This window comes from Hippopotamus amphibius, chromosome 1 (assembly GCF_030028045.1).
Source record: "Hippopotamus amphibius kiboko isolate mHipAmp2 chromosome 1, mHipAmp2.hap2, whole genome shotgun sequence".
Lineage (NCBI taxonomy): Eukaryota > Metazoa > Chordata > Mammalia > Artiodactyla > Hippopotamidae > Hippopotamus > Hippopotamus amphibius.
The window spans coordinates 26696582-26723178 of record NC_080186.1 but is presented as its reverse complement, the minus strand read 5'-3'; the positions used below and the strand labels follow the sequence as shown (position 1 = coordinate 26723178).

Genomic DNA, 26597 nt, shown 5'->3' with positions numbered 1-26597 from the left:
TCCTTGACTTTGGTGGCTCTGCACTACCGAGAGCATCCTGCCCGCTCCCCTAGCTCAGAACTCGTCTATGCCACAGCCACAGTGGTCTTTCTAAGTCACAGATTTGATTCTATTTCTTCACTGCCTTTGATCCTCAGGATGAAGTGAAAGGAAAAGGAGAACTTGGCATTGGCTGGGCATCTAACACATGCCAGTCACTGGCTAATGCTCAGTACTGTCACATTCATTATCCCATTGGGTTATACGAGAAACCATTCTACACAGAAGCAGAATGAAGATTAGAGAAATAAATCACCCAAGTCCCATGGCTGGCAAATTCAAATCTAGACCTTCTTGACCCTAAAATCCATTTTCTTTGCAATATAGTCTGCTGTTTCCAATCTTTTAGGGCCCAGCGTTCTCTGTCATGAGGCTCCTTCTACATTTCCAGTACCATCACCCATCATTCCTCTCTGTTCACTCTGTGATAGGCCATCTAGAACTACTTACCTTAGACACGCCTTGTGCTTTTGCACTTCCATGCTTATGACCTTCAGTTCCCTCTTCTCTTAAATGCCCTTCCATTTCTTCTTTGTCTGGTGAACTCCTATTCATCCTTCAAAACCAAGCTCTAATGGCACCTCCTCCATTAAGCTTTCCCAAATTGACTCACCCAAGCAAAGTAATGTACTGCTTTATCTCTGTCCTCAAATTGTGGATGGTACTCCTGAGAGACAAGAGTGTGTTGGTTAAGAGAATAGACCCTGAAATCAGACTGTTGAGCTTAAAATCCCAGCTCCTTTAATCACTATAAGCTGTACCTTTGGCAAATAGCTGAAACTTTGTTCCTTGGTTTCTTTACCTGTAAAATGGGAATAATGCTTCATAGGGTCATGAAATTTGTGGAGTAGCTAGAATAGCACCAGGCACAGTGTAAGTGCTTAATAAATAGTAGCTTTGATTGTTGTTACTCTACTGCCTCTGATACACTTTTGAACCCTGATGTTGCATTTTTTCTTTCTTTATAATTTAGTCCATGTCTCTAATACAGCATATGCTAGGTGGATTATGTTCACTTGCATACAAGCTCCAGGAGGGCAGGCTTAGGAAATTTGGACAACTTCCACTGTCACCCAGCTGAGAGCTGCAAGGGAGGGATTCACACTGAGGTCTGCAATAAGTGAAAAGCCAGTGCTCTTAACGATCAGATGCCGGAGCACGTTCCTTGGATCATTGTTTCTGAATAGCACGTCTCAGCTGGGATTTAGGCTGGAGCAGTAACACTCCACAAGGATGTGCTGCAGGGATGAAGAAGATGTGGTCCCTACCCTTGGGGATTCCCAGAGAGTTCAGAACCTAGAGTGGCAGACAGGAGCACATAGGAGAGAGCTATTACTAAAAGCTTGGTGGGGGTGAGGCTTTACAGAGAGGTGGCCTTGGAGTTGGGTCTCAAAGCATCCAAAGACTTGCTCTGGAGAAGGGGCATCCCTGTAGAGGGGGCAGTGTGAGTGCAGCCCAGGAGGTCTGACCACGCAGAGCACTAGAACCGAGGCAGCCTGGGCCCGCGGGGCAGGAAGGAAGATTGTGGAGATCCAGCCAGGCTGTGATGGGCCTGGAACACCCTTCGAGTTTTGCTCCAGGGAGCTGTGTTTAGTTTTTGTTTTGTTCCCTCACATCTGAGGTTTACGAAGATCTGGTGGGAAGAAACATCCTGGTCACCACAATTGTGACCGTGGAAATAAATGTGACGGTGATTTCTCCTTCCTTCCTGGTCATTGTGGAACAGGGTGGTGTAGTAGTTAAAAATGTGCTCCAAAGGGCAGAGTTCACCCAGCTCATTGGCCTAGCTCCTTGCCTGTGTGACCTTAGGCAGGTTGCTTCACCTCTCTGTGCCTTAGTTTCCTCATCTTTTCAGTGAGAATGGTAATAGCTGAAATTCTCAGAACAGGGCCTGGCACGTGATAAGGGCTGTGGGAGTGTTTGATATTGTTACTGTGAGGCCGAGTCAGACTAGGATCTTGGAGCATCCTCTCTTCACGTCGTGTCCCAGGACCCTCTCTGCCTCTCATGGGTGAAGCGCAGGCTGAGTACCAGGGTCTGGGAACCTGACTGACTCATGTGAGCCTCCTGTCTCTGCCCACAGCAGACGACGCGTGTGGCGGGACCCTGCGGGGCCAGAGCGGCATCATCTCCAGCCCGCACTTCCCCGCCGAGTACCACAACAACGCCGACTGCACCTGGACCATCCTGGCCGAGCTGGGGGACACCATCGCCCTGGTCTTTATTGACTTCCAGCTGGAGGATGGTTACGACTTTCTGGAAGTCACGGGGACCGAAGGCTCCTCCCTCTGGTAAGCACGCCGTCCCACCCCCTCCCTGTCTCCTGGGCCCTGCAACTGCGGCTTTACCGGGATGTGGTCCCCTCAGCGCCTGGACCTGCAGCCAAATGCCCCTTTGCCACTTCCTCCACCCACTGCTGGGGAGTTTTCCTCTCATCATACTGAGAAGTCACTGTGTATTTTTAGAGCTGGGGTGAATTTTTACAGTGATTTTGGTATCCTATTTGAAGCATGTCCTTGCTGAAGAATTTCAGGATGGGCCTTGGTCGAGTAACTTGCATTAAGACTAACAATGTTCTTGGATGTGAGGGTGATCTGGCTGCGACATCTGTCACCCCATTGGTCACCAGGGTTGATTCGGCTGATCTGGCCGGCTTGGCGGGTGTCCCCTTCCTCCCTCACCGCTCCATGTGCATCTTTCCCGAAGCTGCGCGCTCCGTGGAAGAGGATGACCTTCTCCGATAGAGGAGGTCCGTTCTTCGGTCAAGGGTATATGAGTAGCTGTGGTCCCCTGCTAGAACCTCCAAACAATCTCTCAAGACTAACAGTGTTGTGGTCTCAGGACATGGACAGGGTCTCAGTGAAATGATTTGAAATATTGTTCCATTTCTGGAAGCATCCAACAAAGGGACTAGAACCTTCAGTTAGCAGTTGCTTTCTCCACGCCCAGTGCTCTGAGACGGGAGAGGCATTAGGTCTCGGTTTCTGCAGGAAGGACTAAGCTGCTCCCTGTTGTTCTGGCTGTACCACAAAGCAGGGTTTTTGTGAGGTATGCTCTGCTGCCGTGGAGACTCCCGGTGTTGGCAGGATCAGGAGGAGAGGGATGGTAAAGGCTCACCGGCCTTAGTTGCTTGTGGTCTCCCAGACTTGGACCCACGGGACGTGCCGAAGCTGAGATTGGCTTAGGGAGTGTCCAGCTCTCTGTGTGACAAGCCTTGAGAGTGGTGCTGTGGCGTTCAGAACATTCTCTTGTATTCTCTTGGTGGCTCTGTTATCAGAACGAGGGCACCACAAAGACCAGGGTCAGCATGTTGGGAGCCAATAGAAGGATGCACTCAGGTGTACTTCTTTTGTAGCCTTTATCGCTTCATGGTGCAGGGGAAGGCAGGGCTCGGTGCCTGGGACTGAGGCAGAGGAGGTCACCGAGGGCTCTAAGTGAAGCAGAAAGTGGTAGCTTCAAGAGTCAGGGATGGACAGGGCCTCAGGAAGATGGACGTAGAGGTCAGAGGGCTGGGGACGTAGGAGGGGAAGGGCAGGAAGGATGGGAGAGGAAGAAAACAGGTGTCCACTGATATTGAACACCTCTTTTGTACCAGGTTTCATTCTATGCTATAGAAACGCCAGTTGAGTAAGACATGGCCCTTTGAGGGTCAGAAAATCAACCAAGTATGACTATTTGAGAGGGATAAAGTGGGAACAGACTCCTCCCAAATATGGACTTTGAGCTTTGGGAACCAGGAAACCCAGATTTCCTGGTGCAGTAGAAGTTGCGCCAATCTGGGAGTCAGAAGACCTTGGTGTCATAAGCTTGTCGTGTGAACTTGGCCGAGTCAGGTCATTGACTACGCTGGATGGGGTGTTGAGAGAAGCATAAGTGAGCTGATGACATTGCTGTGTGGAGGTTGGTCCAGGGGCAGCGGCTGGACGTTTGGTGCTCGCAGTTGGGGTGCAAGTCTAAGTGACTCTTCACTGAACTGCACTCCCAGAGACCTGCCCAGCTTGAGGACCTCCTGTCCTCCTGCCTCTTTTTGTAAAAGACCTATTTTTCTGATCGTAAATGTAATATATGTGCTCCTTATAGAAAATACGGAAGATATTAAAAGGTATAGGGAAATGAATAACAACTATTAACATTTTGATGTATTCCCCTTTGGCCTTTTTGCCTTGCCTAGAACGAGCTAGCAGGTCATTTATATATGTATATTAATATTACAAAATTAGGATCTTAAAATATACCAGTAGTTATGTATTTTTAACTTAACATTATATCATGAAAATTTTTTCCTATATCTTTATAGATGTCTCCAAAATATAATAGGTGTGAGAATCGTATTTATTTAATAAATAAACAGTATTTATTGAGCTTTTATTATCAATATGTGGTAAGCTGGTTCTAAGCTCTTACAGCTATAATTTCATTCTTTTCTCTGAAATAGGTAGCGTAATTTTCCTCTTTTAACAGTTGAGGAAAATGAGGCCCAGAGAGGTTGTGTCACTTGCTTGAATTTGCACAGGTAGTGAGGAGCACAGCTGGGGTTCAACCCCAGGTTAGTTGAACTTGAAAGCCCTTCTTCTTAGCCTCATCAGCACACTCCGTCCTGCTATGTTTGTATAGGATTGTCCCCGCTTGTGTGGCATTCCCTCCTGAGACTGACACAATTCACTCAGATCTCTTGTTAGATTGTTTCCAAGTTTTCACTTCTGTAAACACATACCAAGATGAATATCCTTGCCAGTTCCTTGGCTTCCGGCCCCAAGGCCTCTTCAATACACTTGTTTATCCACCGGCCAAATGGTCTCCCGCAGCTTCCGCCCCCCAGGTGTGAGGCTACACGGTTGTCCAAACTTCTGGAGTGAAACAAAGCTGAAAGAGTATTCCTTTTCCTATTAAGTCACACAGTGGGGAAGGAATTAAGCAGAGGAAATCGTTAAGGGAGTCGTTCAGAACTCTTTGCTGTAAGATTAAATTATAATTATTTACAGGGTTGGTGTCACCATTGCCAGGCAGGATGCATTTGTTGTTCTAATTTATACCTGTATAGCAATTATGAGTAAACAAACGTGGAGGCTCAGGACATATGTGCAAAGAACCTGCTCTCTCCCCAACCCCTCTCCTTATGAATCCCTGGATTCCTGTGAGAATGTGATGCTCCTGGTTTATGAGGATCCTGCTTTTATCAGCGTACGTTAAGAAATTAGGATGTTCTCTTGAGTTCTGCGCCAAGTGCAGAAAGACAGAAGATCCTCTTAGAAAGGATGAGTATGAACAACTGGGTGTCCCTTTACCTATTGAGAAAACAGAGACGCCCTTGAGAGAAAAAAAATCCACTCTCTCCCTTATCGGGTGGCAGATTTGCACTGATTCAGAAGGGCGGGTGGTGGCGGCCTGGACTGTCCCTGACTCAGTTTCCACACTCTCCTCCTCCCCCAAGGGGGATATAAACAGGAGAGTTTAAATTAGGGGTTCCCATAATTTGGATTTCATGGACTAGTAAAATTTCCAAACAATTAGGGAAACGTAGGGCTGCTAATTTTTTATTTTGCCAAGTAATGATATTAGAGGGAAAAAACCTGCCAACTCCTCAGAACATTATTTCATAAAACAAAAGAAAATTCAAAGCCCAAAATGTGACAGGATATAATCAATTGCACTGACATAATGTAAGACGGGGGTGGGAAGAGTGTACCTAATGGCGGCGTTTGCCCATAACTTTAAAGCCCTGTGATGTATATACATCAGTCAGTGGACCACTGCTTCCTGTCGTGCTTGTCCATCACTGGCCTCTGGGAATCCAACTGTACACGTTTTGAGCAGGGAAAGGTTGTTACTATAGTGAGCATTGAACCCTGTAACTCAGACATGCTGAGAGGGTCCCAAATATCTTAGACCTACTTTCCCTAAAGTTAATTGCCTTTGTGTGTGTGTGATTGACCAGGAGCAAAAGCTGGGTTTGAATTGACTGAGAGTTACAATCCACATAGTATATTTGGTATTACTCCCCCACTACACACACACACACACACACACACACACAGAGCCAAAGGACACACACCCCCTCAAGTCATCACCATATACACATCACCAAGTCAACTCCCCCGACAAATACATACTTCTAGTTCTGGTTCACTGAACTCAATTTCAGAGCCAGATTTTCTCACTGATCCTTCTTGGGGGTGGGTGGTGGTCTTTGTTCTGCTCTGACCCAGTCCGTTGGCAATGACCTTCAGGGCGCCCCATTCCTTCCCTTCCAATTCTAGGAAAATACTCTCACCACTGCTCCAGTTCCTCAGGAAGTCCCTGGACTCTTCAGAGGGCTGGAGCTGGCGGATGCAGAAGACTCTCTTAAATCCCGGGGTTCTGGGTCCCTGGAGGGAATCAGGATTGTGTTACCATCACGAGGAGAAATAATTGCCTGCCCATTACAGAGCTGGGCTCTCTGTGAGGGAGGAAATCAGTGAGTTAAAGTCCACCAAGAATCTGTCCCCTCCTCCCTCTGCCTCACACTGATTCTCTCCATTGGAGTCTCACCAGGTGCTTTCTCTGGGCTGTAAGGAAGGAGAGAAAGCCAGACGCCCCTCCAAGAACAGGGCCGAGGTCTGCACAGTGTCTCCAGGGTTAGGTGCTGAGCCTGCACCTTGGCATCTAACTGGGGAGACATCCAGCTTGGGAGTCAAATGGACTTGGGCTCAAAACCCAGATGTACCTCTTAATAGCTGTGTAATCTCAGAATATTTACTAAACTCTCTGAACCTCAGTTTCCACATCTGAAAACTGGGGCTGATTATACCAACCTACAAAGCAAGTTGAAAGGGATAAACATGTAAACTGCTGCCTGTCTCAGTCCTGGGATGGGGACCAAAGGCAGGGGCTCACTCTTTGAGGGAAAATAAGATGAGGCATATCCAGCCACTGAGAGCCACCCACGAGGCTGTCTTCCAGCCTGCCAGCCCAGTGACATCTCAGCAGGTGAAAAGCAGAGACTGGTCACTCTGCCTGATCCAGCTCCGAGGGAAATTGCAGGCTGGCAGAGAACACCTGGGTCAGACTGGAGGACGCCCTTGTAAAGGTCAGAAGGTGAGGGGTGATTTTATTGAAACTGTCTTCCCAGGACTACATTCTGTGAGCACATCATGGGCAGCATCACCTTGTCTCTGCCTGGACCCAGCCCCAGGCTGGCCAATTAGCTGCTTTGTTAGAAAAGCAGAAGATACCGCTCAACCAGCTACCAATGGCTGCTCTGTGCAGGGCTGGGAGCAGGGGCACTCCGCCGGGAGCCAGGCACAGCCCCTGACCTAAGGGGCCTGCAGAGCTGGGGAGAAGGAGCGGAGAGTATGGAGAGGACATCAGGAGAGCACTGAAGGGAGAGGGGAGGAACAGCTCAGCCTGGGACCCTCTCACTGTCTCTGATTGATGAGGATGCAGAGTTAGTTGGGCCGTCCTCTCTCTTTGCTCCTTCTCTTCTGCTGCCTCCCCCACCCCCGTGGCAATTTCTTCCTGTAGTAGGGAAGAGACTCAGAATTGAAGCCACCCTTTTCCTGGGGGCCAGCAGAAGTGCCACCCACAGGAGTGTGTTTGTGAGGGTGTGTATGGTAGGGGGAGTTCAAAGCTCCTTCCCACATGTGGGATTTTTGTTTAGACCCCAGGACCACTCCCCTATCTTCTGTGGGTCCGTCTCTGCTGTGATTCCTGGCCTCTCTTCCTTGCCTCCTTCAATATACTTCAATTTCCATTCTTTATTTGTTTCATTTTGCTCATTTGGGATGTGCTGCCCATTCTCTATGTGTGCACACCCCCAAGCCAATCCCCCAACAGGCCTCTATATCACAGACCTGCCTCCACCAAACATATAAAGTAGGAAAAAGAAGGAGAGCGTGCTGCTGGCCTTCAGAGGAGGACACTGACCTGGGGCAGGAGAGCAGGGCTTCTGCGTGGGGCCTGCAATTGAGTCTGGCCTTGAAGGGGAGTACCATTTTGATATGGGAGAAGGAGATGAGGGGCGGGAGGGCATCATTCTAGGGCTACTGCCTGGACCTCCTGGCCAGTGTCGGAGCTCCCTTCCCAGATCTCTGAGTCACAGGTCCACGAAGTAGCCCCAGGGATTCTCTAGGGAAGATTCTCTCCACCTTACACCCACCCTGGGGCTTTGACATCTACCTCTGAGCCCCAGTGGCCCCTTCCACCTGGATAGAATAGAAGAAAGTCCACTGTCTGGAGTTTCCAGGTCCTGTCCCCAGGGCCTCCCCATAGACTTCAGCTGTTTTTGAAAATAAAATTTCCCTGGAATGCAGGTTCAACCTACTCTCTGGATTCAACTTTGAGGGTTTTTCTTTACTTTGTTCCCCTTCATTTGTTTGCTTTTGTTTGCATAGGTGGGGATAGGAAAACTCCCATCTACTTTACAGACATTTGGTTTGAAAATTTTGCTAGTAACATTGTATCCTCTCGAAAGACCGAGTTTTAATTGTGAACCATTTTACACATGGCATCTGAGCCAACTGGAACAATTTGATCTCAGCGACTTTTAACTAGGTATTTCATTCAGGAGTCATTAGATTCAGATGTAATTAGAATGAGGACAGCATCCCAATGGGGACTTGTTAATAGTCACTCTTCACGTATTTGTTCATTCACGTGTACTTTGTCAGACCGTTGATTTAGATCATTTTCGTTCTGTGTTACTTCCCCCTATCTATTTTCGGTGATCATTTATTGACAGCCTTCTGTGAACTAGGCTCTGCTAGGTGTTAGGGAGACAAAAACACAATCCCATCCCCAAGGAGTTATTTACTTACTCCACAGATGTTTATGTGATAGCCATCCACTGTACAGGACCCTGGAGCTCACAGTCAGGGTGAAAAGGCAACATATAATTAAGTGCTTCACGATCGCCTGTGTTAGGTACTTTACTAAGAGGTATACAAAAGTTCTCAAAGGGGCTGAAAAAAAAGAAACATAATAGCAAGGATTCTTCTGGTTCAAGACATAGAAACCCAGCTCCAGCTAACTCAAGCTAGAAAGGGAATAAGTTGCCTCCTGTAACTGAAAAGTCCAGGGACTGGCTTCAGGCATTGCTGGATCAAGGCCTGCAGATAATGCTGTCCTCAGTTGCGTCTCCCACTCCCACAGCTTTGTTCTCCTGTGTGTTGGCGTCACTCTCAGACAAGCTTTTCCCGTGAGGTAGCAGAGGTGACCGCCATCAGCTTCCTTCATCCTACTGGTTTAGCAGTCCTAGCAGAAAGGAAGTGTGTCTTCCGTAATGGTTCCCACAAAAGCCCTCAGCTAATCCGTGATTGGACTAGACTGAATCATGTGCTCTACCCTCTACATTGATATAGCTAGAGGATTTTCTCATTGGCCAGGCCCAGGTCACATGACTATCTGTCCTGCCCAAACCTCTGACTGGGAATGGAGACGAGGTGGTTCATCAGAGGCATACCGAGTCACTGGGAAGACAGAAACAAAGGACGTCCTCCAAAAAAGGTCTGTCTTCCATCATGATGGAGGGGCTGCTGGGAGGACTTGGATAAATGAGTCCCAGAGGGGATGACTTTTGAGTTGAGCTGAGGGGTGGGTAAAAGTTTGCCCCCAGCATGGAGCAGGAAAGAGCCCTGGTGTGTTTGGAGCTTTGCAAGTGGGGTGCAGGGTACAAAAGGGCACGGGCAGGATGTGAGGCCTGAGACGAGCACAGGAAGAGCACGGGTCATGAAGAACCTCGTCCCCGTGTTTGTAAGCTGGGAGAGGATTCCGTAGACTGCAGAAAGCTATTATTTTAAGCAGAGAAGGAACATAATCACCCTGAATCTTAATTGGGTCCAAGTAGAAGGCTCAGAAATGAGCTACAAAACTCTGTGACCACTCAGGCAAGAGATCAACCAGCCTTGAATTATGGCAGTTGTAAAGGGGTGGGACAGAGAGCTTGACATCAGAAAACACCTCCCATCCAGAATCCACTGCTTTGGGGGCTTCACTGGAAAGGAGGAATGAAGGCAGGGGAGGAGCCTGGAGTGAATCCCAAGTTTCTGGCTAGATGACTATGGAAGGATCATTTACCAGAGAAACACAGTGGAAGGAGCAGTCCTGGGGGATGGTCCTGCTTACTGGCCTCCCCAGCATGAAACGAGCACAGAGAGGGAAGGGAAGGCCACAGCAAGGAAGGAGATACAGGGACACAGCTTCCCTTGGTTATTGACACACAATCTTTAGGATAAGACTAGTGGAGATGCTCACAGGACAGCCATAGCTCTGGCTGAAAAGCTTGGTGTTTAAGTAAATACTCTGGCAGGGCCTTGAGAAGTCATCTTCAGGATCGGCACCAGCATCAACTTCATCAACAGCACCTCCTTCAACATCTCGGTCAGTCTTACCATCTCTATCTTTACTGCCAACATCTTTCCATCATCATTCATTCATTCAAACAAACTGCTTGAGCCGTTCTATTGTCTGACATTGAGCTTGGCACTAGGGATACAATGGAGGAGGAGACAGATAAAGCCTCTGTCTTTATGGGACTTTTGGTCCACTTGGGGGAGACTGACATTAATAAAAGAATCAGAAAATAAATGTAAAATACACTTGGGACGAGTGCCATGAAGAACGTGAACAGGATGGAGAATAATAGCAGTGGAGACCTTATTAAGATAAAGGAGTCAGGGGAGGCCTCTCTGATGGTTAAGACCTGACTATTGAGAAGGAGCCACCATAGGAGGCACTCGGGATCAGCTTTTCAGGCAGAGGGAATTGCACACGTAAAGGCCCATTGTCACGATGCTGTTTTCCCTTGAACTTCATACAGGGAAGTGGCGTAGGCCTGTGCCTGTGCTTTGGGGTTTCAGCCTGTTTGAATGTCAGGAGCAAGGCAGGGTCAAGGTCTCAGGCTGGCAGAGATGCTCAGGAAGCAGCTGCGTGGACAAGAGGATGGGATGGGCCTGTTCAAGCTGAGACTCAGTACCTCCCGCCTTCCCGTGGGTCTGTGACACCCTGGCTTCCTTCTCCCTTCCTGACACATTACAGTGCTTTAAGCCAACCCAAGAAGCTGTTCTGTTCTGATGGAGCCCATGAAATTACATCTGTTGTCTCCATCAGGAGCCAGGCCATAAATAACCAGCCCTTTAAAATCTCATCTCCCGTATCTCTCGAGTTGGAAGTAGCATTACCGGCTCCGCAGTCGAGCAGTGGGAAAGGATTAGTGCCCTAGCATGCTGCTGGCAGAACAGGCCTGGAGAGCTGGAGAGTGAAGCCGGGGCTCCTGCACATGCCACACGGTATCAACGTGACTTCCTTGTTTTCATCGTTGAGAACTTGTTCTCAGAAAGAGAACACAATCCTCAGCTGGAAGGGGCAGGGAGCAAGCCGGGGTTGTCCGCTGTCGGCACAGCGGCCCCTCTAGAGCTGGCAATTTGGCCAAGTTCTGTGTGCGGGAAGCTGAGGTCAGGCAGCTGGCCTGCACCCTGCGGGCCTGACTGCACGCAACAGGTTGGTAATAAGTACGGCGTCTGTGTGGCAGCCTGTGCCAGGACCTTGAAGGGCACCAGGCAACAAGATGCTCTTGTCGACCTCTTTCGAGGAGCCGCCAGATGCCTGATGGTTACCGCTAAGTCAGATGGAAGGAGCTGTTCTGGGTCCTTCCAGGGGCCCCTCATTCTGGCACGATCTGCCTTCCAGAATGATGTTAGTTCATTCAGAACGTTCACGGCCCCAGTCCTGGTCTCCTTCTTCATACTTGGCTACGAATGTTTGTTCTACTCACTCTTGGCATCACTTAGCCCATGTTTCACACTGGTCTTTCCTGTCCCTTGCTCTTACACCCTCTTCTGGCTTCCCTACGTCCCTGGTTCTAATCCTGAGCTTATACTTCTTTCAATCCCAGCTTCTTCTCATCCAGTGGCTGGTGTGTGACACCCACAGACTCACCAGGGCAGCAAGATTCACAGAGAAAAGTAGCATTTGACAATCTGATGAAATGGCAGATGATCACTGTTGAACTCAGCAGCTTTCATCATTTGGGAAAGGAGAGGGCAGGCTTGGTTTGAACTTCAACCAAAGCTTCACAGAAGAGTAGAACTCCAGCATCCCTGGGAACTTCTCATCTAAGTTCTTGGAAGAGTGATCTATCCTGGCTGCCTCTAGGTCTTCAGTCCCCAATAATTCCTACCTACTTCTCCATGCCTTCTACCCCCAGCCTTCCACCCCCAGCCTTCCACTGGAACCATTAAGATCATGGTCAGAGAACCACCCCTCGCCCCAAACACTACCACTTTCAGCGCCAAAGCCAAAAGATCGTTTTTAGGTCTCATGTTATTGGATACTCCTTCATTCCTTTACGCTGTTGGTTATTTCTCCTTTTGGAACTTCCTGTTCTCTTTTTTTCTTTCTCAAGCTACTCTCTGTGATTCTTCTTGACCTCTCTGACCATTCCTACTCTGTCTTCTTTGATGACTCCAAGATTCTGCTCTTGCCTCACTGCTCCGCCCATTCCACACATTCCTCATGGATAAACTGATCTGCTCCTGTGGTCTCAGACCATCTGTCTGTTTACAGCTCTCAAATCTGCCCCCCTTGCCTGGCTTCCCCCCTAAGAATCAGACCGAGGAGCCAACTCTTGTTGGACAACTGCACCTTGATGTCCCCCCAATGTCTCCAACCCGGCAGGTCCCAACTTCACTTGTAATTAATGACTAACATGGTCAGAGTTTGCTTCCTTTCTTAGTTTACGGTACTACCCTCTACCTAGTCATCCCGAACTCTGGGAATCAGCCCTGTTTAATCCCTCTGTCTCACCAGCCACATCCAATTAATTGTTAAGTTCTCCCACTGTTCCTCCTATAGCATATCTTGCCGTCATTACTACCAGTCCCCCAGTTCAGCCCATCATCTTTTCTTCTCCGTGGGTTGTAATAGCCTCCTTGCTGATCGCTCAGCTTCTCGGCACTCTCCAATTCATCCTCCCCCCTGCTACCAGAATGGTTTAATTAAAATGCATATCTGACATGCTAAGCCCCAGGCAAAAGCTTTCAATCATCTTCTATTGTCTACAGAATAAAATGCCAGCGCTTGATAGGCCCTTCTTGATACAGCCTTTGCCGATTACCCCAGCCCCGTCTCTTGCCACTTCCTTCTTTGAACTTCATTAACCCTAACACTCAGTGGTGTAACACCATAAAGGTTTATTTCTCACTTCTGCTACACATCTGTCATGGGAGTGGCTCTAATCCGGAGAGTCGTGTTGGGGAGGGTGGGGGAGGAGGACGGTGGCTGTCATCCAGGCTCTAGGATCTTGTAGCTCCACCATCTGGAATACGTAGCCTTCTCTAACATCATGGCAGGCCAAGAGAGTGGAGAATCTAGTGTGGGCCTTTCACTGTCCCAGCCCAGATATGGTACATATCATTCCCACTCGTATTTCATTGGCCAGAAATAGTCACATGGTTCAGCCTAGCCATGAGGGAGCCTGGAAGCATGACAGCAGATGACATGGTTGGTGAGCCAATCTCTCTGCCACACCTCACACTTCAGTAGACAAATGCCCTGGCTCTGGTCAAAGAAGAGCCCCTCCCTTTATGCTCTAGATCTCATCCTCTCCAAAGACTTCCCTGCTAGAGTCACCTCCTTTTTTTGCACTCATCAATTTTTTCTTCCCTCTTACACATTCTTTAATGTTTAAGAACATAGAGACATGTTCTAACACCTACCATCTGAAGTCAAAACAAAAACAGCATGCACTAAACTCCCCCATCACTCTGCTCCACTCAGCTACCGCCAGTTGCTGAGACAGATCCCTTTCTCAGTATCTGCCCTGCCTGCCACTAACACTGACCTTGGAAAGATTGCCGGTGAGCAGTGTCACTTCTCCATCTTCATCTGACTTAGCTTCTTGGCAACATCCAACACTGGCCATCTGTCCTTAAACTAGTTCTTTCTCTTGGCTGACTTCAACCACAGAGCTAGCTGCCTATGACTGTTCCTTCTCCGTTTCCTTTGTTGTCTCCTCCACTGTTCAACCTTTGTCCATCTTTTACATGTGGACTGCTCAGCGGGTCCTGGGACCCTCCTCTTCTCCATTTACCCTCCTTCCCACGTAATCTCAATGAATCACGGGTTGGCTTTCAATATCATCTATATGCCAGTGGCTCTCAATTTCAATGTCCAGCCCTTTTGGGCTCCATATATATGAACAGGAATCTCAAAATCTTAACAGGATCTCAAAATGAACACTTCAAAGCAGACTTTTTTTTTTTAAATTGTGATAAAATAAGCATAACATAAAATTGACCATTTTAATCATGTTTAAGTGTACAATTCAGTGTCGTTAAGTACATTCACATTGTTGTCCAACCAACACCACCATCCACCTATAGAACTTTTTTCATCTTCCCAAAGCAAAACTCTGTACCCATTAAACCATTAAACAATAACTCCCTATCCCCTCCCATCCTCTGGTAACCACCATTCTGGTTTCTGTCTCTATGAATGTGACTACTCTAGGCAGTCATACAATATTTGTTCTTTTAGTGTTAGCTTAACGTTTTCAAGGTTCATGCATAATGGTTATAGCACGTATCAGAATTTCATTCCCTGTTAAGGCTGAGTAATATTCCATGGTCTGTATATACCACATTTTGTTTATTCATTCATCTGTCCATGAACATAGGATATGCCCTCCTCACCCTAATCTGTCCTCCCAGCCTTCTCCACCTCTGTCTACTCCCCAGAGGAAACTGCTCTGCCCATTCTAAGCCACCAGCCCCTGGCTGCTCAAAGACCTTGTCTCCCAGCTTCTCCTGCTTCTGTAGTCCATTCTCCATATACAGCAACTGGAGTGACTGATGTTTACACATCAATCATGTCTCCCTTGTTTAAGGCTTCTCATCACACTTAGAATAAAATCCTACAACAAGACTCTATACTATGGGGTTACTGCCCACCTCTTTGACTTCCATCCTATCACATACACCCACTCACTGTGCCCCAGCTCCCCTCACCTTCCTCCTGTCCCTTGGATGGGCTAAGCAGAATCTGTCCTAGGGCCTCTGCACTAGCCGTTCCCAGGGACCCTCTTCCTTCATAGTTAAAAACAACAACAACAACAACAAAAAACAAAGACCTGGCTGTTTTGAAATGCAGAGTTCAATCTAAATTTCCCTTCCTTAAAAAGGCTTTTCCTGTCCATGCAACCTAAAGGAATCCCTCATGTTCTATCACATCTTGTTTTATTTTAGCTATTTGTCAATCCCTGATGTTTTCTGACTTACTTATGTATTTGTCTTTTTTCTATCCCCCCGCCTCCCCTCGCCACTGCCTGCAGAACCCTGAAAAGCTGCAAAGGCAGGGATTGGCACTTAGTAGGTGTCCAAGATTGGTTTGTTGGGAGGAGAAACTTGCTTCCGCCTCACCAGTAACAATGTCCTGTGGCTAATTGCAGAGGTTAACATGGAGCCTCTCCACCAAGTATTTTAAGTAATAACCTTCCTGGGGGACATTTGCAAATTGGCCCTGACTCTTACTGATTACTCATCCTAAACTCAGTCTGATTAATAATTAATCAGCAAACTGCTTGGCCAGAGCAGGCTGATTAGTGCTAGAAAGGATCTTAAATTATGCAAGTCACTTGGCCAGTCTTAAAAAAATAAAAAGCTCAGCAGTCAGCTGAACTGGAGAGGTTTGATTGCAATGTGAGTGAGGTAAGGTTTCTCAGTTGTTGTTTTTCCTTTTTGTCTTTTTTTTTTTTTCCTTTTGACTAAGAAATCAATTAGGCTCAAACTTGCCACCTCAGAGAGAGACTGTGTAGCACAGAAATAGAAATGTGTTAAATATCACTCTGTCTCTCTTTTTTTTTTTTTTTTTTTCCTTCCCTTTAAAAGAGTTTTGGTCTGGGAGACAGAGGTTAAAATTAGCCAGTTTGTTAAGCAAATGCCTGTCTGGCACCTGATGTCAGTTTCTGTAGCCACGTCAGTTTCAGCTATCCTTCCGCTTCCTCTGAGCAGCGGGCACAGTGGGCCTGGCAGGAAGGAGGCAAGAGGTTTGATGAGTGCTGCTCACTCTGCCTGCCCCAGGGTTGGGGCAGAATCAATTTGCCGGCAACCTATCCCACCAGGAGTCCTTCTAGTGCTCTGTGCCTCCTGCCTACAAACCCCAGGGAGACAGGAAAAAAGGCAATCAGGGTGATGAACAGGCTCCCCGCTGCAGGAGTGAACTCGGTGACCTCCGGGGACCCCTTTTAATCCTCAGTCTGCAGCCTCCATTCTCCAAGGCTGGTCCCGCTTGTGGCTTCATCTTTCTCCTCCAGATTCCTCTTCTGGTCACTGGCAATGCGGCCAAGGAGGAGATTCAGAGAAAGCAGAGCGATCCATGGACATTGATCTCTGGGCCAGAGGAAAGCCAGGGATGGGGGATTAAGAGCAGTTGGTGCAGCCCTGATGCCCATTAGAACCAATACCCAGATCAACTAAGTCAGAATGCCCAGGGGTAGGAGATGGGCATCAGTATTTGTAAAGCTCCCATGGGATCCCCGTGTGCACTAACGTGGGGAACCGCAGACTGATGGAGGGAGGGAGACGTTGAGGAAAGAGATTATGAAGGACATCAAAGAGTGAAGTAGCAAATGGGCTTTTATCCTCTAGAACGCAGCCCTTGTTTCCCAAATTGTGATGCGTCAATCAACTCCCTGAATCAAGAGACTTGCCTAGAAGACAGTTGGGAATGTAGGTTCATAAGTCCTACCCCAGACTACTGTCACCTGCAAATTGGCATTTTTCATTGGCACTTGCCGTCTACCTCTACAAGGATTAAGTCATGTGCTGCTGCAGCTGCTGACCTTAAACAGCCCCCTAAAGGAGTTCAGGGTGGAGAGCAGAAATGAGTCACTCTGCACTCTGGGAAAAACTGGCAGAACAGGTCTTCAGATAGTTAGATGTTTCCGGGAGCCAATTCTATGAGCCCAATCTTTGTATCTCCTCATATCTAGAAAAGGACTAAAATCCTTCATGGTGACGACTGCTCCTCGTGACTAGCAGAAACTTTCTATAAAAAAAAATATGTTTGGTTGCATGTCCTCCTCCTTCACTAAAATCACATCTATACTGACCTTCCCCCCCTGCCTCTTTGGAGCAGTTTCTCGGAGCTGTCTCAGGTGCTGTCCCCATTTTGCCCCAAATAAAACTTAACTTGCAACTCTCACGTTGTACATTTTTTTTAAGTCAACACTACTAACTCCAAAATTTCTGAGGATTGGGCCCCAAATCAGTATTTGTAACTATTCTCTCAGGTGGGCCTAAACAGAACTCTTGCCAGGGCAATAATAGGGAGGGGGTGGATTTTTGCCCGTTAAGAAATGCTCCATCATCTTATGAATGGCTCCATTATTGAATTTCTTGGCATGGAAATTCCCGGGTTATATTTGACTTATATGTTTGGTTATGGTTTATGCATAAGGCCAGGTGAGCACATCTATTACCTAAAACAAAGCGCACTGACTGCTAACGGCCTTTATGAATTTATTTAACAAATGTGTTTGCCTGCCTGCCCTGTGCCGGGTGCTGCGATAAGCCCTGTTGTTACAATGCTGAACTAGAGAGTCTCAACCCTCTGGCTTTGAAGTCTAGCCTCTCCGCCTTATCTACCTGGTGGAGTCCCACAAAAAGGCTGTATCCTTTCTGAAACCCTGAGATGTGGTAGGATCTCTGCCTTCCCTCCCCACCCACCCACCCTGGGCTCCTGCTGTACTGAAGCTGGCCACTGCTTCTCTCGTGTCATGAACTTCTCCCAACATGAACTCTTGAAGAGCACAAACTTGCCCCAGCATCCTCAGCCAAAGTCCTGGCAACAGGCAGGCATCACGGTTTGCTGACAGTTTGTTGAATAAATAGACCCTCTGACATCTTAGGGTCTCAGCACCCTCCTCGAAGCCCCATCTCATCCCACCAGAAAAAAAGTAGGTAGCACTTCGTCCCACCTTGCCTGGCCTCAGAGCCCTTTGGCAATGGGACAGATATCAAGATAAATCAGCAGGCAAGTATTTCTTGATTGCACCTATGAGCCAGTTAGCTCCTGTGCTGAATGATATCACCATCACGTATATTGTCTCATCAGCATCTGTGAGTTAGGTATCATGTCTTGCGGAAGAAGACACTGAGCCTCAGAGGGTTAGCATCCTCCCTCCACACGCTCTGCTCTCTGCCTGGGTCCTTCCCATTCCATTCCCTGTGCACACCCTAGGCCATTCCTTGCCCTTAGAGCAGGCTCTGGTGATCTCTATCTGGCCTCTTCGAGTCTTGGAGTATCCGCTCCCTCCTGCCTTAAATTACCTTCAGGGTGTAATGATCTTTAAGAGCTACAGGGTGTAAGGAACTGTACCAAGGGTTTCACATGCATTATCTGATTCAATCCCTAGAAAACTGTTGTAAAGAATGTACCATCATCCCTATTTTTCAGATGGAAAATCTAAGACTCCAGGAGATTAAGACACCGCTCAAAAGTTATACAGCTGGTAAGCACCTGAGCCAGTAGTTAGATGCCGCCCCCGCCTGACTCTAAATTCTGGTCTCCTGCCCATCTGTTCTGCTCCTGGAGCTGTGATTCATTTTCTTCCGTGATCCCGTCATTCAAGCGGCTTTTTGGTTTTCTCTTCTTGAGTCTCAGGTCCTCTCTGTCCTCCCTCCACGGGCCGGTAGAGGGAGTCCTCGGTTGCAGCCAGCAGAGGGCGCCCCCTGCCCTCTGTGCTTTGCTGATGCCTCCAGGATTGCACCTACACCCAGTTCTCCTCATGCCCCAGAATAGTCCCAGGGGTAGCAAGTCCCTGGCTCTTGAGCTAAGCATTCAGTTTTGCCTAGAATCATACTGGAGTCTTGCTCTGTTCCTACGACAGGCCACTGAGACTTACAGACTGCTTCCCATGTAGAGGGTTGGAGCAGTGTGACTTCTGCCCGACGTGTCTCCCTTCTCCCAGTGTTGCCTCCTGCATTCTGTACTGCCAGCTCCATGAAGGGGATGCGAAACCTCCTTGGAGGATGTCTGTGGCAGGTGCGCCTGGGGAATGTTAGTCCGAAGGGCATTTGGGCTGCTAACTCCCAGGCTGGGTGCTGAGAACTCCCAGCCCCATGCTGGGTCCCCAGTGGCCTGATCCCCCTCCTAGGAGGCCTATAGCCCTCCCCCATGATGCCACAGCTCCAAGTGTCTGTGGCCCAAGTGGGGAGGTAGCAAGGGCTTGGCCTGCTCTACCTCCAGCTCTGGTCCCCGAGCCCAGGTCTGCAGACCTGGCCGAAAGAGGGACCATGTATCAGGGTTTCCCCTTCAGCATCTGGGAAAAGGTCTCCACGACTCCCTGCTCACCCCTGAACCTTAAGAAAGGCAGAGTTGAGCAAGAGAAAGAGCAGGGATTTAGGAGTCAATGTTGGGTTCAAATACCAGGTCTGCTGCCAGCTAACCACGTGACCTAAGCTAACGCATTCACCCTCTCGGGGCCTTGCATAGAGTTACAAGAAACATTTGGCAAGAAAGACTTTGAACAGGCCCAGCTTCCCAGCTTTTATATCCTGCCTGTGTCCTTCCTCTGACCTTGCGTGGCTAAAGCACCTGGAAGGGCCTCCCTCCTCCCCCCCAGGCCCCGCCCCCAACTCCTGGAGCCTCCCAGCAGGTGCTCCCAGCAGACAGCTGCACAGGCTCCCTTCAGAGATTCCAAGGTGCTGTGGGTCTCGGCCTCTGCAGCTGATTGGTCAGGGTGGCAGCTGCAGGCTGGCCCCCCGCGGGAGGCCACAGCAGGAGATGGTCGTGACCCTCTGGGCCAGGCAGCTCTGAGGTCCCAGGCTATTTGACAGGACCCTCAAGGGCACACAGAGACAGACAGCAATGAACAATGTGGCTTTGACTCTCAGCGGGGCGCTCAGCTTTCTGAACTTCAGCAGCCCCAGTGTTATAAGACAGGTGGCGAGTTCTCCCCACCCCACCCCTTCCCCCCTGCCTGCTGGGAACACAGCGTGTGCACAGAGACTTCCTAACTTTTCTTATATAAACACAGCACCACAGATTCCCCTCCCGCAGGAGCCACCCATACAGTGATTTTTCTGGAACTGGGAGGGTTTGAAGGAAAGACAAGTACTCTTGGTAGAGCGTCAACTACATGCCAGGCATCTACCTACACTCATTATTTCCTTTGCATTTTCAAGTAACTGAGAAACTGAGGCTGGGCAAGGTCACGTGGCCAAGGTCACGGAGCTGGCAAGTCACAGACTGAAGCCAGGGCCGATTGCCTTCCAGCCTCTCGGTCTTTGCGCCCCGGTGGATTGGGGTGGGAATTCCAGCTGGGAAGAGACTTTGGGGTGTCCTGGAAGGCTGCCCCTGGGCCTACGGCCTCAGTTCTAACTCCTTCCCCCTGGTGTGGCTCTTGTCCTTTGAGCTGTGCTTGGTAGGAGCTGCGGGCTGGCTTCCCAACTCACCGAGGCCTCAGTTGCCGCGTGTGGCCAGCTCCATATAGCAGACGCCCTGTGAGTGCAGGACAGACTGCCTGCAGCCTTCCCCTGCAGGAGAGCCCTGTCACTGCAGACAAATGGCCTGTGTCATTCAGCCACATCCTCCCCATTGCTGGTCTGTGGCCTGAGTTGTCCAGATAACCCTTTTCATTTGGTGTTGTCTTCACGGATGCCACAAAGGTCCCCGGGCAATGACAGTCCAGCCGTTGCCCCAACCAAGAGGAGCCATAGGCAGGCCTGCTTCCTGCCTTGTGTGTGCTGCCTGTTCGGCTCTCACGATTATCTGAATCTGTCAAGCTCCATCAAGTGACGTTTTTCACATAAAGGCAAATGTCCCCCAGGGCGCACTCTGAGCTGGGGACGGCATCCCGAATGCTGACGTGGTCTGCTGACGTGGCCTGCATCCTTTCACCAGCAGTTTCCTTCACGGTTGCCCATCTTCTTCCAACCCTTGCCCCACGGTGCCCTTCTAAGCTCCCCTAAATCCCCCCAATGCCTCTGCTTGTCGTTACCCTCCCCCAGCCCCTCCCCAGCTCCCCCACACCCCCCTCCGGTGCCTTGGCAAGTAATTGCTTTCACAGGGAAGTTGACAAGTCTCTGGCGACTCCTAGCCCAGCTGGGAAAGATTCATTATTCTGTATCTGGAAATAACCAGGCCCATCAGCACAGGGCCAAGATAACACCAGTGTAAAAGTTCTCTATTCAGGGGAATTAATTAGGATTCCTTATTAAAGATCCAATTAGGCAAAAGGGCATTTTTATCTGTGATAGTCAGCTGCTCCTATTTTTCTAAAGCCATAACTCCAAGTTAAAAAAAAAAAAAGGAGAAAACCACGGGCTGTGTTTTCCTCTAAAACAATTCACTCTTTCAGTGTCAGTTATGTCTTCATCAGGATGTGAAAATAGATTTTCTCATTCAATTTGCAATGCTTTATCTCTTCAGAGTCTGGTAATGACTCCACTCTATCCCTTTAGCAAGAACCATGGCCCCAGATGGGTATTTGGGGAGTGGGACATTTGGTTAGGATGGCTGCAAGAGAAACAGCGTTTTTAAACAACCCGATTCATGGGCTGGCAGGAAATGCCAGCTCTGCCACATTCTGTCCCTGCGACCTTGGGCCAGGCGCCTAACCTCTCTGAGCTTCAATCTCCTCCTCTCTAAATTTATCTCCCAGGGCCAAGGAGAGGATAGGAGTAAATTGGTGCACTATTAATAAAGTGACTGAGAACCGGCTCTTGACTGACCTCACATCAACGTGTACCAGCCAGGAGTTCCTGGACCAGTTCATCTCTCTGAGCCTTGGTTTCCTCAGCTGCGAAATGGGAGAGAAATCCCTCCTCCAAGGCTCTGGGAGGATTCAATGAGAACAGGTGAAAGCACCCTGCCTGTGGAGGGCCCTAAATACATGTTTGTCAAACCTGAATTAACCCATTTTGTATTTCCCTCAAAGAAGCCCAGTGAGGATCCTTGGGGAGAGCTGTTCCTGCTCCCCACCCTTCACCCTACCCTGAAGAAAGGGAGCTCATTTTGTCCTGGGTGGGGCCTGGGTGTTAAATTCCCCGGGTGGTTCTAAAGTACACTGGGGCTGATACTTCGTGGCTCCCAAAGGAAGCGGTTCAGACAGGAGAGGGGTCACCTCTTGACCTCAGTGGCCGTCCTGCTTTCCTCCCAGCTTGGGACCCAATGCCCAAAGTCCACCTGACCATAGCATGTGGACACGCTGCGTGTAAACCCCCAGATACTTTACTTGCATTGTTGGAGAGAGCAGCCACAGCCTGTTTATCCCGGGGAAGAGAAGACTAGGAGGAATAACAGAGTCTGAGGCTTCCAGAAAGTTCTGTAGAAAGCATGCTGTTGCCCTCCTGCTTCATTCCGTGGATAAGGACACCAAGTCCCAGCGTCACTCAGCAAGCGTGTGCCAGAGCCAGGGTGAATTCCAGGCTCTCCAAGGCTGACCCAGCCCTGTTTCCACCACCTTTGATACTTGCAGGCTCCCTAGCACTGGAGCTCTGTTTGCCAGACTTCACACCATGCTCCTCTCCTGTCTGCCCGTCCTGACTCGTGGCTTGTGCCCTACGCAGTGCCTCAGTTTACCCCATAGAGGAGCCACTTTATCTTCTGGGTCCTCTTCTCATCTTTCCTTAATATTTTGATTTCAACACCCCCTTTTAAAGTCCCTGCACCCTCTGACCCCACTCCCTCCCCATGACCCTTCTGACCGATCTCTTCCTACTCTCTCTCTCTCTCTCATCCTTTCCTGCAGCCACACCGGCTTCCTTGCTCTTCCCTAGACACAAGGCATGCTTGTCCCACCTCAGGGCCTTTGCACATACTGTCCTTTCCACCTAGAACACTCTTCCTCCCAGACATCACCTCACGCCCTCACCTCTTTCAGGTGTCACCCCTAAGGTCACATTCTCAGCGAGGACTTCCCAAGCACCTATTTAAAAATTATGAGTGCCTCTTCCCACTCTTTAGAATGTCTCTTTTTTCCCCACACCTAAAAGTGGGCTGAAAGTTGGGGGTTCCAGCCCTTGGTTCCATCCCTGGAAGCTCTGATATTCAGCAGGCATCATCCTGATTCTCCAGGAGAGGAAACTGAGGCAGAGAGAGGTGGCAGGTGGCTTACTCCAGGTCACTGTGGGAGTTAGTGTCACAGGAGCGACTTGCTGGGTGATCTTAAAGCAACTGTAAAGGTAGTTGCGCTCTCAGGGTTGTGTCTGTCTACGTGCTTCGCCTGGGTCCTCAGAGTCTGACTGCACTAGGCGATGTCCTTGAGCCTCACTGAGGCCTCCAGGAGGCAGCCCTGTTCAGGACACACATCCTGCAGACAAATTGTCCTGCTGCAGAAATGTGCTGCTAGAAAAGAACACAGTCTGGGCTGAGAACCAAGAAATCCTCTCCCCATTGGCACTCCCCTCCTCGCTCCCCTATCCCCCCTGCCAATTCCCCCATCAAATAATTCCTGATGATGAAGCTAGGATGATTCATTGGTTTTCTGATGAGCATGAATTCATCAAAATCTACATATTTCAATCCCCTGGTACGTGCTCTCAGATTCCTAACCTGATTAATATGTAAAGTGCTTTATCCTGTGACTTAACAAGAGACAATCCAGCTCACTTTTAGGGGCCCGCGTGGCTCCCAGCCTCTGGGGTCCTGGGGGAGCAGGAGATGCTGCTGAGCCCACGTCGGGGGTGGTGCAGGTAGCTCCTCGAGGACTGGGTCTGGGTGCCAGCAGGCACCTCAGCTGAGAGGGTGCTGGCCGCTCAGGGTCAGACCCCGGGACGCATAGCCCTGTAGCCTGAGACCCACGGTCTCATCACCCAGAGAGCCCCGGCTGCAACGTTGTTCAACATTCCTGACCCCACAGACCCATACGGACTGGGAAGAGCCCACACCCCATGTGTGGGAACCTGGGGGAGACGCAGCAGTCCCCTTCTGAGCCTTTCTGGAGGGACAGCCAGTGTGCCCAGCCACCCTTCAGCCAAGGCCATCCAAGCCTGATCCCCGTACCACATCCCCACGCCTCTCCAGAGGGAAGGCTCAGGCTTGACCGGCCGCCTTGAGCCGCCCTTCCAGAGCCCCAGTTCCTGGAGTCAGCCCTGTTTCTGCTCATCTCTAGTCATATCTGAGATGCCTTCCATTTAAGATCGCGCTCCCAGCCTCTTCCACCTTGCCCGCCGTATGTCCCCACCCCGCCCCCACCAGATTCTGCTGAGGGCCCAGGCTCCACCAGTTTTGCTCCTGCTTCCTTGGACTCAGACTGTGCCTCATACCCCCAGGTAGGGCCGTCCCGCCTCTCTCCACCTGCCTCATCCCTGACCCGCAAACCCACAGGCACAGCCACACCCCACAGGTCCTCCTGCCAGGTGCTGGGGCCACCACGAGAGGCTATCTGCCTAGAGGGCTCTAGAGTCAGGCATGGATTCACACCTCAGCTCCAGGTTTGGGAAAGGGCGTCCACCTCTCTGAGCCTGTATTTCTTTAGCTTTAGAACACGGCTGTCAGCAATAATAATTGATAGTGCTTAAGGCTATGGGGAATTTCGTATGAGCACCCAGCAGCATGCCTGGCATGTAGACAGCACTCGACTGAGCAGTAGCTGTTATTGTTACTCATTCTCATAGCCACTGACCGAGGGGGACAGGTACCCCCACTTTTCTGATGTGGAAATGGAAGCTCAAAGATGTTGAGGTTGGGATGTGGTTGAGGGGGGCAAGGCAGCACATCTTCTCCATAGACGTACGTGGAGCCTTTGGGAGAGGAGGATTTGGGACCCTGCAGAAGATGGGAGTTCCCAAGAGGAGCCCTGCCCTGTGGGAGATGGGGACCCAGTCAGTGACCTGGACCCCCCAACAGCATGGTGGTCCCAGTAGAGGAGGGCTGCATCTTGGCACGTCTGTGTCTGATGCTGGGATTCTTATGCTCCTGGTACCAGGGTATTGACCTAGTTTGGTTTTTCCCAAAAGCAGACCTGAGACAAAAGTTCAAGGGCAAGTAGCTTATTGAAAGGTGCAGGCGACACCAGGAGAGACGGCGGACGTGATGTGGGAAGGGACAGTAGCCGATAAAGGATATGTGATCACACAGACCATCACAGTGGGGGCCTGGGGCATAGTCCCACAGGGATATTCTGGGAAACGCAGATCTGCAGAACCCAGGTCTTAGCATTATCCCACCCAAGGAACAAGGGAACCAGGGTATTTAGACACCAATTCCCAAAAGTCAGTGAATGAGGGCTACTCCTGGGGGTTTAGTAGTGCCTGGTCCTTCCAGCCTACTGCGCACATGGACAGAGTGGTCTTCCATAGGGAAAAATGCCCTTGGGCACGGGGGTGCCTGTGCTGGCAGTTGGCAGTCAGCTGACCCACTCTGAAAGACCCAGGATTGTCGGCCAGACACTAACAGTACCTGCTATAGGTTTAAAAGTATCAAAGGGCAGTGTGGAGGCGAACTGAAAGAGCTAAGGCAGCTTTGTTGTGGGACCCAGCTCACTGGGCATGACCTTGGGGAAGGAGCATCTTCCCTTAAGCCTTGAGAAACCACTGAAACTTGGGCAAATCCACAGAAATCTGCAGAGGGGACAGAGGCTCTGGAGGGCAGGGACAGGGGACAGCAGGACCCCGTTATCCAGGTAGCCTCACTGCTGTGACACTAAACCCCCACCACCACCACTATCAGGCAGCACTGGAGACTTCCCAGGACAGGAGGAGGGGTAGACCCGACACCAGGGTGTGTTTGGGTCTCCTGCACTTCCAGCAGGCTGCAGCCAGTAAGCAAAAAGACCGTTTTAGGGACCAGTATCAAGCACCTGAGGATCCCGGGAAAGGCCGGGCTGCCTGCTCGCTTGGTAATTAGCCATTGAGATTTGGAAAATCGGGAACATGAAACCTATTTTGTAGTCACAGAAGTGTAAGTTCTGTGAATTTAGGTCACATACACATACACATTTACACAAACCAATTATTCACTGGAGCGCAAGAATCTGCTGTCAACATTCAAATATTTTTGGAAAGTTTTGCTTTTTCCTGGCTGTGCGTTGAGGGAAGTCGTGCTTATTCCGCAAGCTGGAGGGACCAGGGGTGAAGACACAAAGAGCTCATGCATAGCTGAGCAGGGACGCCCACATGGGGGCTTTATTTAGACACGCCCCAGCATTCACTTCATCATTTCTGCAACTACCATGAGAAGTTTAAGAACTCAGCCTGAGGAGCAGGAAAAGGGCTCAGAGTTCAAACACACCCATGACCCATTTACTCTTCCAAAGGATGTGGGCGAACGCTCCTCCGTGCTTTACTTCCCCATCCTTTCTGCCCCCACCCCCACCAGCTGGGAGGCTGGTGGGCAGAGCCCAGGACCTGGAGTCAGATACATGGAGTTCTGCTGGGCAGCCTTGGATAGGGACTAATCAGTCGGTGTTTCCTTCTACAAAGCGGGTGTAATGCTGCCAAAGATGGTGCTCAAGAGACAAGTGGAACTTAGCAGATGCTCAGTAAGTGCTACTTTCTACCCCGTTTCCTTCCTTATACGTGAGTTTAGTTCTTATTTTAATTCCTGCTCTTCCTGCCTTAGCCATCTGGGTGGTCCCAGGCAGA

At 49.7% G+C, this 26597-nt stretch overlaps 1 protein-coding gene across 2 annotated transcripts in view; it reads left to right on the top strand.

The window, feature by feature from the left end:
- CSMD2 (CUB and Sushi multiple domains 2) overlaps nt 1-26597 on the top strand; it is a 629134-nt gene that overhangs the window by 231418 nt on the left and 371119 nt on the right. For both annotated transcript variants that reach the window (XM_057744228.1, XM_057744218.1), the window contains exon 5: nt 2123-2330. In XM_057744228.1, the coding sequence (XP_057600211.1) occupies nt 2123-2330 (208 nt within the window). The remainder of the gene's footprint in view (nt 1-2122; nt 2331-26597) is intronic.